This window comes from Siniperca chuatsi, linkage group LG3 (assembly GCF_020085105.1).
Source record: "Siniperca chuatsi isolate FFG_IHB_CAS linkage group LG3, ASM2008510v1, whole genome shotgun sequence".
Taxonomy (NCBI): Eukaryota; Metazoa; Chordata; class Actinopteri; order Centrarchiformes; family Sinipercidae; genus Siniperca; species Siniperca chuatsi.
Genome location: NC_058044.1, coordinates 15,558,253 through 15,571,208, shown reverse-complemented (window position 1 = coordinate 15,571,208; position 12,956 = coordinate 15,558,253). Strand labels below are relative to the sequence as shown.

The window sequence follows — 12,956 nt, the reverse complement described above, 5'->3', positions numbered from 1 at the left end:
AGTAAAGGCTGTGATTTGTGTTCATCAAGGTTAATCATCTACATGTTGCTGCCTCAACCCTCTCTTTCTCTCTCTCTCTCTCACACACACACACACACTTGCGTACACACATATACACATGATTGCATACACCTACGTATAAGGTCAGAGCTTTCTAAAAGGTGCACATTTTCAAGCAAATTACAGTTTTTTGTCTCTTTATATTATTTCCTCTATTTCCTCTTTTGTGTTGCATTACTTCCCTACTTCTCTAACTCTTATTAACTTTATTTTTATAGTAACACACTTTTTCAGATACACTTAGATGCCAAAAGATCCCAGCTACACACTCACCGTTTCCATTTTCGTAATATTATGCAAAGGAAGAGAGATTATAACAGACCATCTGAGTTTCGCTTCACTTCTGACATACTGAGTGCTATGATTTCCTGAGTCTCCCCTAAAAAAGGAAAACCTCAGCACAATAGTGTTCAGCACTGAGGAAGTTAGGAATATCTCTAACTGGTGAAAAGCAGGGCGTAGGTTACCCCACGCTAAGACTGAACACTGAATATATCATATTTTTGACACACACAAAATATAAAATTTTTTTTAACCTAAACTGACTTAAGTATGTTATACAGTGTGTCGACCTCACGGTTCACATAGCTTCCTTTTATCTCCGAGCAGAACTCCCAAAGTGAATATTGTCCTCCCTTTGTCATCAGTCTGGCAAGATAAGGCTGATAAGAGATGGAGTCATGTTAGCACTTAACACAATAGAAGGAACAGAGGGAGGGCACGTCGAGCTGTGGAAGCAGAGGGAAAGCAACACAGAAATAAGTAACAAAAAGGCTGTTTTAATGTTGCAGGCTATTGGGAAAACCTTGAGAGATGTTTTTTATTTTTTTGGGCAATGAAGGGAACTGCATCCTCACTGAGCAGAATCAGAATGCTTGTCTAAATACTAGATGTCCCCATCACTCTGTCAAAATTGATATTTTTATATAATCTAATGTCATCTTGACCTGTGTCAACATGCAGTAAACTACTGGCTAAAGATAGAAAGAGAAAACAACATACTGTCTTTCCCTGTTCTTGGCTTTTGCTGTTTTGTTTTCCTCTTTGCTCCTGTTTTGACCTTATTGTCTTTTGTACAAATCAATAAGTGAATGAATTAATAGTTTACTTCAACCACAAATATAATATTAAGATGTGTATGGTATGCTGGCTATGCATTTTTTATGATATTTAAAGCATCTCTCCTGTTATTCTATTAAGCTGACATTTGCATAATTTTCATTCCTCTCTGGACGAGGTGTGAGCTAATTTTCAGGTAATTCTAAGCCCTCCAGCCTTGGGCGCACTAACAAGTGAACAGGTGTGTGTGTGTGTGTGTGTGTGGGAGAGTGGGTCAAGTCAAATGAGTGTGTGTGTTACCATGGTTGCTGGCTTAGTAGTGTTTTACCTTTGTTGACTGCCTCACCTATCTCCATCAAAGTCCAGGCAATCTTGTGACGCACAAAAACGCACACACACACACACACACACACACACACACACACACACACACACTGCCTGCCTAACTAGCAAGCGGTTGTTTTTTATTTGGCCTATTTGCTTACATGACGTATAGTTTAGACAAAAAGTAGTTTGCTTTGTAGTCTGCTGTGATTGGTTGCCTCAGTGTTGTACACAGCGTGGAGATTTGGGGATTTAAAATGCTGTGGATTTTTCCGTTCTGAATGCTGGTAGTGTTAGGAAATAACAGAGTAAGAGGTTTATGCTTGGGAAGCCGATTTCTGATTGTTCGCTGTTCCTTTTACAAGGCTGCAGCACTTAATGAAGTGGCACACACATAGAAACACACCCAAAGAAAAAGCTGCACCCACACGCTGTATAATATTTATGATAAAGAGGGTGAAAGTCCAACACCCTCTTGTGGTGAGTGTGTGTGTGCAACAGGTTAATGTGTAAAATTGATTGATGTGCACACCTTCTTTGTCACAGTATGGTGTCAGGGGAGTCATATTTTAGACAAAATTCCTCATATATCTTAACTCCAACTTGTCTTACTTACAGTACACACACACACACACACATAATGAGCATGTGATCTAGTCGTACTAAGTGAACCTTGAGCTGGAGGTTTCAGCCCTTCATTCTCTCTGATAGGGGTCAGAGGTCAGCAAGGGATCTGAGGAACTCAACAAAACAAGGTTGTAAAACCACTGATAGGGGGAAGGCGCCCCGGGGATTTATAGATGCTGTACTCTGTCCATTATGGACAAGTCACATAATGTGCCTTGGTTAGCTTGTTAGGTAGGTAATCTTGTATGTGATAATCATTTTGTTTCAACAAGCAGCCATATTATGGGGTTTACAGACAAGTTTTAAATGACGGCTTCTGAGCATTACCCTGTTTTTCTTATTTTTCTTCTTCCTTGTGTTTCCTGTTCTCTCTTGGATAGCAATTGTGGTTGATACAATTTAATGTAATTTGATAAACCTGTCTCTCTTTGCCCTCCTCAGGCCCCAGATCTGATTGGATGGTTTTGTCAGAATGACAGCCGAAGATCCTGCTTCCCCCTCGACCATGAGCAATAACGCTGCCCCCTCCAAACCCTCTGGTGCCTCCCACCACTCTCTTCATGGACAGATCAACATCCCTGAGGGAGTTGCAGGTGCTCCAAATGAGGCTGCACTGGTCACCCTGATGGAGCGCACTGGCTACACTATGGTCCAGGAAAATGGTCAGCGTAAATATGGCCCTCCTCCTGGTTGGAATGGTGCATCTCCACCACGGGGATGTGAAATCTTTGTAGGCAAGATCCCACGGGATGTTTATGAGGATGAGCTGGTCCCAGTGTTTGAGTCGGTAGGACGCATCTATGAGATGCGGCTGATGATGGACTTTGACGGGAAGAACCGAGGGTACGCATTTGTGATGTACACAGAGAAACATGAGGCCAAGCGGGCTGTACGCGAGCTCAACAACTATGAGGTGCGGCCCGGGCGGCTGCTGGGGGTCTGCTCCTCCGTGGACAACTGCCGTCTTTTCATTGGTGGCATCCCCAAGACCAAAAAGCGTGAGGAGATCCTGGAGGAGGTCTCCAAGGTGACAGAAGGGGTACTAGACGTGATAGTTTATGCCAGTGCTGCAGACAAGATGAAGAACAGAGGCTTTGCCTTTGTAGAGTATGAGTCTCACCGTGCAGCTGCTATGGCTCGCAGGAAGTTGATGCCTGGACGCATTCAGCTTTGGGGCCACCAGATCGCAGTGGACTGGGCTGAGCCAGAGATTGATGTGGACGAAGATGTTATGGAGACAGTGAAGATCCTCTACGTCAGGAATCTTATGATGGAGACCAGTGAGGAGATGATCAGACAGGTGAGACTGGCTAACTGTTCAATTTAGAGGTTTCACTATGCATGCTTTTATTGGATAAAAAACATACCTGACAGGAAGAGGCACTATAGCCCACCATTCTTAACCAATCACCCATTTTCTGTCAACCAGGTGTTCAGCCAGTGGAATCCTGGATGCGTTGAACGTGTGAAGAAAATCCGTGACTACGCCTTTGTTCACTTTACTTCCCGGGACGATGCTGTCCTGGCCATGGACCACCTCAACGGCACAGAGGTGGAAGGGTCCTGCATCGAGGTGACACTTGCCAAGCCAGTTGATAAAGAGCAGTACTCCCGCCAGAAGGCCTCCAAGGGAGCTTCTGCCACTCCAGAGGCTACTCCACAGAACTACGTTTACCAGTGTGATCCCTACACATTGGCCTACTATGGTTATCCCTACAACACCCTCATTGGACCCAACAGGGAATACTTCGTCAAAGGTTAGAATTCATTCTTTCTGCCTTTGTACCAGTAATGATCAGTTGCAAAAGCCACAGTGTTTCTCTGAAAGCCATCTATTTTTTTGTAAATGTTGGTGGCAGCAGAAACTCTTTGAGCCAATGCACTGCTTAAGATCACATAATGACATCCAAAAGATGCTATTGTAGGAACAATGTCAAACACACCCCATCAATAGGGAGCTATGATTTTTAAAATGGTCATGATGACTAAGAAAATAATGATTTAATCTTTGATGACTGCAATTTCAATTGACAAAAGTTTTAAAATCTTTAACTTGATGAGCGTTTGTGGCTTAAAATCAGATACTTGTTGTTAAAAGTCAAAACAAGGTGATGGACCAATGAATGCTAATCCCATTACTGTTGATGATTGATTATATATGGTCTTTGGGTGGTAGCAGGAAAATCTATTTGACTTTCAACAATCATTGTGTTTTGGTTTTCTCTCCAAAGGATCCCCAATGATACAGAACAATGGTAATCTCTTACATCCTTATTCCTACTTATTCCTTCAATGAACAATGAGCTTTCTTGCCCTGTGACAAACTATATGTTTTCTAACACCATCCTTTTCCTGCTGTGCTGTCACCTCCCATTTCATGCTGGGTTATTATAGAGATCACAACAAAGCTAAGGACGTCCAGGAATACCATTTCACAGTGCCGTGAACTTGCATAACTGCATCTAATTTAAGAGTCAGAACAGTGCTCAGGAAAAAGGCCAAACAGGACCTAAATAACTCCAAAAAAACCTGAAACAGATACTGCTGAGAAATTTCCAGTAGCAACTGCATTTCATGAGCAGATTATTGCCTTAAATTAGAGCTAAATGACTCTTCTTGCAACCCCAGTCCTGATTTCTTGAGAGGAACTTTCAAAGAAGTTATAAACCCATCATAAAATCTTGCCTTACATGTTGCCCTACACAACTTTCAGTAAGTTGCCCCTGCTGCCCAAGTCCTAAACCACAACCCCTGTCATATTACTTTAATTGTATTTTAAGCAGGTACTGTGCGAGGTCGTGGTCGTGCTGCTGCAGGTAACCGTACCCCTGGACCACGGGGGTCGTACCTGGGGGGTTATTCTGCAGGTCGTGGCATCTACAGCCGCTACCATGAGGGCAAGGCCAAGCAGCCCGAAAAGCCCTATGAGCTGATGCCCAGTCTGGAGCTCGCTGCCTCTGTCAACCCCGTTGGCATCAAACCTGGCACAAGTCAGTGAGATAGATATATCCATCCATACCCTTGCCCATCTCAAAAACCTTTATTAAACCTTCCAGCTCATAATTTGCTATGTCTCTCTCTCCTGCTTGGTTTGAGGAACGTTTCTAAATCAAGATTATAGTTGTTGCTGGATGGTCAGGTGCAAAAGGACTTCCTTTCTCTTTACACTACAGAATAATGGCACTAAATATCTGTCCTTTCTAGCATGACCAGAAAGTAACTGCTGTTTTGTTCCTCATTCTTTCTTTTTTCCTCCATATCAGAAATTTGTCTTACCGGGAGTTCAGATGAAAAACAGCACTGTGTTAAAAGAACACAAGTGGCTAATCTGCCTGGAACATATTTGATTGGCCAATGCAGTGCTTTGCCAGAAGACATTGCATTGTGTTGAGGCAAAGGCTGATTTTTTTTGACAGATGAGACTACGTTTTTTGTGGGTGGGAGGGGTTTGCTGTGTTTTTGGCACCCCAATGCACTTGTTTCATTAAACTGAATGAGAAAGCCATGTTTTTTCACACAGTGCTGTTGTCTTTTTGAACATGGCCATAGTTATGTGGGGACCAGTGCTTCCACAATCTCCTTTTACACATGCACTCAACTCAAAATTTTTACTGAAAGGTTGTACAAATACGTATCTCACAAAAGATTAGCTTTTTCTATTCACAATATGAAGTTATTTTTGGAAAAGTCAAGGAGTTTTATTCTCTCTTTAGCTTTGTTAGCGTTAAGACCGTTTCAGTCAAGAACTGAGTTGAAATGCGAAACTAAACATGCAAACTTAAGATTATCTCCTCTCCTCTCCTCTAGATGTCCTTTTTTCTATCATGTCTACTCTATTCTGATCACTTAAAGGATAATACCAGTGTTATGTACGCTTGTAGCCCATCTACTGCTGTATAAATCTAGTCTACACGATCACGATCATCATGATTTTGCAATGCATGCTGTATGTAATTGGATTTTTTGACATTTACTCTTTTTTTGTTTCATTTTGTAAATATGAAGTCTACACTGTAAAACATAGACTCAAATTAGCTGCTGCCCCAGCAAAGAAGAATATGACAGTAAAGTTGAAGTTGTAAAGTGACTTGTTTTTACAGGATTATTTCCTTCTTTCCTGACAGTAAGCAGGAAATGCAATTGCATGATACAACTCACATAAAGACATTACAAAACAGAAACTATAACAGAAAAAAAAGGTTTCATGTTTATGTGGGTGGATCATCTAAATTCTAAATTTCACGAACGTTTTTATACTGGACAAAAATGAAATATAGAAACTTCAGCGATAAAAATACAAAATAAAAATGCACACACTGGTATTATTCTTTATTAAAAAGTTTATTACTAAACCCAAAAGTTACTAAACCTACCAGATAGTTTTTTTCATCATAAATTTAATATTGAACTGAAATTGTTATTATTATTAATGTCATGTATTTGGTGATCAGAGGTACATTTTGTAAAATGGACTTTCTTGATGGAACGATTTGACCCCAATCTGGAGCTTGGTCTTAGTCCTGGCCTGCGTGGAATCACAGGATCACCACCAGATTGAAAATACTTTTGTCCATCTGAAACAATGACTGATGTTGTGTTCGTCTGTGTGTGTATGTTTGTGTGTGTATGTGTTGGAGCATTGAGGTTAATCCACAGTTGAGCACCATCATAATCCGAATCACACCCCAACACCAACTTGTGCAACTCATTATTTTTTCCCTACTTGTCTAAATTGTTTCCTTCAATTTCTCTGTCTTATTTATCCCTCATTGCTCTAGCATCCATCTCTCCTTTTCTAGATTACTTTCAGATCTAAGTATGCCTGTTTCTGGTTGAGCATGGATACATGTATGTGTTTGTCTCCTGCTATTATTTTCCTGTATCTCTTGCTATTCTCTGTTGTCTGCAGTCGTCCGCTCTGTTATCCGAGCTCTCATTTTTGTCTCTGTTTATGTGCAGTGGGATTGCAGACTCTAGGTGGGCAGTACCCAGTGTTCAGCACGGCTCCTGCAGCCAAGCTGATGGAGGAGGGGAAGATGCACACGGTGGAGCACCTTATAAACCCTCTGGCCATGCAACACCCTGAACACACCACCGCTACTGCTGCTGCCACCGTCCTACCTGCGGTCTCTACCCCTCCACCTTTTCAGGTGTGCATTATGACGCTGTTATATATTTCACAGACACATAAAAATGTTTGAATTTGATTCACGCTGATGAAGATGTAAAATTTCCGTCTCCATCTCACAGCATGTCATTTTCACCTACAAAAAACACAAATGTTCATTTTGCTGAGTTTAATGTAGAAAAAACTTGCCTGGTTGAGTCATTACGGTCTACAGTCTTTATATAATATGACTCATATTAAGTATTTGTACTCTTAGAGAACAACTCACAGTTAAATGTATTCATTCAATGAATGTACAATGACTGTACTCAGTGTACACTGAGGTGGTCATTGAGGACATGCTTTAGAAATCCTCTTATTCACTATATTCCTCCTTCTCTATTTCTCGCATTTCCCAGGGCCGTCCAATCACTCCTGTCTATGCCATGGCCCACAACATACAGCGTATCCCAGCAGGCGGTGGCCTGTATGGCGCTGGATACGTCCCCATCACAAACTACGCTGCCAACACAGCAGCTCTGGCCGCTCTGCAGAAGAATGCAGCGGTAGCTGCAGCATATGGGGGATACACAGGCTATGCGGTGCCACAGGCCTTCCCTGCCACAGCCTTCCAGCTGCCCATCCATGATGTCTACCAGACATATTGATTCTGAGGGTCAGACCACATGAAACAACAACAAAGTTACCCTGCCTTTGACTGACTACCGCAACATCACAACAGCGTGCAGTCTGTTCCATCATACAGAAACATCACTTGAACTTGTGAACATCCAAAAGCTGTAAAGGAATGTTGTCTGAAGCAAATATTTAGAAAACAGACAGTGAAACAATGACAACCTGACATCTCATATCTGTCCCACCTACTGGCCTCAGTATATCCTGGACCCAAAGCAACCATATGACAGGCTTACTTATCATTTTCTACAGAAAATTATAACACACATAGAGGACAGTCCACTTACTGAGGTAACCTACCTGTATGTGGTGACAATTGTCCCCCAACAACAAGCATGACTCACAATAACAATATTCTCTCCCACTCCCATCTCTCTGTCTTGCTCTCTCTCTCTGTGTCTCTGACCCCTGCCACATTGTTGCTATGGCAACAGAAACACTGAAGGTACGTTCAAGTATTTATGAAGAGAAGATACATATTTAAGGTTTTATTCTCTGTAGGTTTCTCTTTTTATTGGGATGGTATCTGTTCTCTAAAGCAGGAAAGCTAGACCTTTACACTATATCTAAAGAAATCTTTTTAAAGTGTAAAAACTTGGGGGTAAAAAGAACGAAAAGTCAAATGAAAGAAACAGGAACCACTGACAAGAGAGGATCCCACTGAAGACAACTGTTTTTGGATATACTAATGTTTTTAGTGTTTTTTCCCCCATTAATATATAGTATTTTAGCCAATTCTACATGCTGTAGGTGATGCTGTCCGTCCATGCTGGTTGAATATATGCTTTAAACATGCTTGTTTGGTACTTTTTGGTTTATTTAGTTTTATTTGTGTTTTGGTTGTTTTAAATGAAGGTTCTATATGTTGTGTTCATTTGCCTATAATTAGTTTGCTTGTTTTTATGTCTCCTCTTTAGCTTTTAGAAACATATATATATTGGTTTGTTTGAAGAAGAGTTGCCAGCTAAATAATATTATTGTGACAGATTCCTTGGGGAACAATAACTAGAGAAAGAAAACTGGAAAGCTTTTTCAATGATGGGCAACATGGTTTATCTATAAGCCTGACAGACAGCTACATCATGTATATGGAGATGTTTCTCATCCTCAGAAACTGCGCTGTCAGGGGACTAAGACTGAACGGATGTTAGTTGTCGTTTTTTTCTTCTCATTTATGTATATCTTTATTATTGTTTTTTTATTGTTTGATTCTTGAAAGGTGAACAAATATGGACAGAAATGAGAGACATTTTTCTATATGGACTGGAGCACTCTGTCACTTAAAGCGCTCCTGCATTTGCCAATGCTAACCAAATAACTTAAGGCTACAAACACTCCAGTCTCATGATATTAGAACGATTCTCTGTGCCTGACTACAGTGCCTTACATCTGATTACTGTATGTGCTACCCTATGCTTTTCACTGTGCATTTCATAAGCAAAGCCCCTGTGGCTGGCACAAAGATGAAAGACTTACATCTGTGCGTAGCACTGGAGTTTTCTCCATTCATATTTCCAGTGAACCAAATTTGTGGTATTACTGTATTGTGATGAGACAAGTAGGTTTCAGTCTCTGCAGTCAGATGTGACAAGGCTACCTCTCTCCTGTAGTCTCTTCTCTGAATGCTCCTGCAGTAACACTCCGTATGTCTGTCTCCTCTTTATTTCTCGTCCTCCAAACTGTGCTTGACCGAGGTGCACTTAAACGTATTTATAAAAGGCAAGAGATTGCAACTTTCAGATGAAGAGATATTAAATACTGAATTGAATTCACGTGTGAACTGGGCTAGTTTGGTGTTTTTCAATGTCTGTATGTGTGCGGATAAAGCATAAAACATAAAATAACCCTGATGAATGTTTAGTAGGCACTTTTTAAACTCTGCAGTGTGTTGAAAACAAGTGTAATATTGGACTGGGAATAACTGGAGCAATACCTCACGCTCAAATATACGAGTAGCCATGCATGTATGTACCACAACACACAAACATAACGGATGCGAGATCATCATGAAGTCACACTCTACAACAGCCATCTTTATATGAGAGCATGCAAAACATTTGTATTTGTAAACCAGTTCTAGTAGTTTGGAATTTTCAAATCCAATTTTATTTTTATTCTCTGTGTTTAAAGGGGATTTTATTTGCTCATTTTCCATCATCTCCTCAGATTTTTGACTACGTTTTACACATAAAACAACATGATGAGTTTGCCTTTAAAGGATGGCCTGGATTTTGAGATTGTGAAAGAGATCACGACTAAGTTTTTGGTCCAAGAAGTTAAATGAAAAGATTGATTATCCACAGCAAACAAGACGTATTTGTTTGCGCGTCATCTCACTCCATCATCTACATTTTTGCTACTTCTCTCCCCTCTGAAACTGGATTTGATGTAGAAAACAAACTACTGATAACTGCTTTTATTATTTTCTTGTATGATGACAATAAGTCAGGATATATTTAATATATGCATTACGTGTGTTGTCTATGAAGTGAGAAGAAAAGGTATAATATATTCTAAAACATATATTCTTTTCTTTATTTACACCTTGTTTAGGGATAAAGAAGTCAGAGTAACAAAAGTAGAAAAAAAAAGATTTTTTGCCAAAGTGTCCAATAGTTTTTAAAAATTCAAGGTTATTGTGTTTTTGTTATGTGTGATATTATATTTGTTCTTTTGAACTGGATTTGGTGTTATGAGTGGGAACAAAGGCCTTCTCGTTCAGCTACATTTTATCAGTTTCAACAGCAAAGACTAAAACTGGTCCATTGTGTGTGTTACAACCCATTGGCACTTTAAGCTGTTGGTGTTGCAACTCCGAATGTCAGTTTTGGCGAAACTGTTAAAGGTCTAATCGTGATTTAACTGCCATCCAAACTTCATGTGTTAGATGGCAGAAAACTGTGTCCTTCTGGTTCTGCCTCCCTTTCAAAACATCTGCTTTACTTTCTATTGCCTGCATTTCACCCACACTACAGCAGATGGATGAACTCCTCCTGCTCCTTGTGTCAGTGGTGTGGAGCTACATATGCCTAGTTTAACATAGGTGTTACCATTTAAACTCTTCTTAGTGTGTGCCTTATTGCCAAAATGTGCCCTTTGCTATACCTTTGTAGACCTATGCAGAATGTTTTCTATCTTAAGGTTTGTTAAAAAAAAAAAGCTTGTTCGGTATTGTTATATTTATAGTGATAAAGTAGATAAATAAAGCATTTTCAAAAGGATGCTAAGCTGTCATTTGTTTTGTTTGTCTACATATTCCCTTTTGTTCAAATACACCAAAACTGTCTAAACCACATCAGCTAACCTTAGTTTTAGATTGAACTACACAACTGTAGAAAGTGCTAACAGGGTCAGAAGTTTCTTGGAAGGTCCAGAGGCAGAGGACTTTGACTCCGACCTCTGTGAATGGAAACCCATCCCTGACCTCATACATCAGCGATTATTAAGCAATGTGTTGTGGTGGAGAGAGGAGAGAGAGCAGTGTTAAGGGAATGTTTCATAAACTTCTCTGTGGCGGGTCAACTTTACTCTAGAAACATGTTGTACCCCAGCGAGCAGTTCAGGGAGGCTTTTAAGTACACAAGTAGCCTTCATCATGCAGTACAATATGTGCAGGAGGGCAATAACAGGTGCATGGAGTTTTTATACAGCGTCGCCACCTTTCACTTGTACCATTAAAACGTGGTGACAGATTACAGAAAATCAACCTGCTTAACTATCGATACCTACAGTATTGATACTACCAATACTAAATCAATTTTTTAATACAAGCATCAGTGGGATAGATACCATGAAACTGATGTCTCAAGTTAGATCTTCGTCACTCTTCTTAGTGCATGCACTCGGCTTCTCTGCTGATGTTGTGTACATGCGTGCAGTCGTCCCCTTGTTAGACATAGACTTCACACAATAAATATTTGCTATTTACCATTTATGACTGTCCCATTTTAACATGCATGTGGTGGAATGTAACTAAGTACAATTACTCAATTACCGTACTTCAGTACAAATTGACGTACTTTTTCCACTTTCTGCTACTTTATACTTTTACCCCACTACAATTCAGAGGGAAATATTGTACTTTTTACTCCTCTACATTTATCTGACAGATTTAGTTACTAGTTACTTTGCAGACTAAGATTTTACATACAAAACATGCTCACGATGCATCATGTTTTATAAGTTCATCATATGTTTGATACATAAAACATATTAAACTACCAAACAAGATATAAAATAGCTCCAATCAGCTCCACCTCGACCAACAACAACAGTAACATGCTAATTACACATCAATGCATCAGTGATAATAATCCAATATATAATAATAATAAAACACTCACAGGGGTACTTTTTTAGCATTATGAGTGCTTTCACTTTTGATACTTTAAGTACATGTTGCTGGGTTACTTAGGTATTTGTACTTCAGTAATATTTTCAATACAGTTCTTTTACTTGTGATGGAGTATTTTCACAGTCTGGTATTGCTACTTTTACTTAAGTAAAGGATCTGAATACTTCTTCCACCCACGCATTTAGGCTACTTCATAAAGCATGGCACATGGTTGCCCCCTACATGATTCACATCATCTTCTTTGAATAATAAAAAGAACCGGTATTGGTATCAATATTGGTAATTCTGGCCCTGGTGGTTTTGCCCTCCCCTGCTGACAACGACCCCATGTGGTGGTTTGTGTATCCACACAGCTGTGTGCAGTGTATGTTTAATAAAACCTTTACAGACTCTGCCAGACCAGGGGCAAGAGTGAGTTTATTTGCCAGGAACATTAGCTCCAACATACTACAGCACCACACCTACTTTATCACTCGGGCTGATGGCAGGAGAAGGATTTTAAACTAAGTTACAGAGACTTTACGCTGTCAGAGAGGAGTTATACATATAAGACAATATTGCCATCTGGTGGTAACGCACCTCATCAGAACAGCCTGCAGCAGAGCTGTACAGCTCAGACCAGACAGTGCAGGTTTTCACTGGCAGCCATGTTAGCTCCAGAGTCATCAATGCAGAATATTGTAGGAAACAAACCACATTTAGTATTTCTTGATGTTAAAATATGAATTC

At 40.1% G+C, this 12,956-nt stretch overlaps 1 protein-coding gene across 22 annotated transcripts in view; it reads left to right on the top strand.

The window, feature by feature from the left end:
* rbm47 (RNA binding motif protein 47) overlaps positions 1 to 11,094 on the top strand; it is a 35,859-nt gene extending 24,765 nt beyond the window's left edge. For 9 of the 22 annotated variants that reach the window (XM_044191056.1, XM_044191051.1, XM_044191052.1 and 6 more), the window contains 6 exons: positions 2,512 to 3,370; positions 3,500 to 3,827; positions 4,302 to 4,325; positions 4,851 to 5,060; positions 7,030 to 7,220; positions 7,597 to 11,094. In XM_044191056.1, coding sequence (XP_044046991.1) covers positions 2,543 to 3,370; positions 3,500 to 3,827; positions 4,302 to 4,325; positions 4,851 to 5,060; positions 7,030 to 7,220; positions 7,597 to 7,845 — 1,830 coding nt within the window. In that variant the 5' untranslated portion in view covers positions 2,512 to 2,542 and the 3' untranslated portion in view covers positions 7,846 to 11,094. The remainder of the gene's footprint in view (positions 1 to 2,511; positions 3,371 to 3,499; positions 3,828 to 4,301; positions 4,326 to 4,850; positions 5,061 to 7,029; positions 7,221 to 7,596) is intronic. The other 13 variants (XM_044191058.1, XM_044191060.1, XM_044191061.1 and 10 more) reach the window with 5 other exon arrangements.
* The last annotated feature ends 1,862 nt before the right edge of the window (positions 11,095 to 12,956 follow it).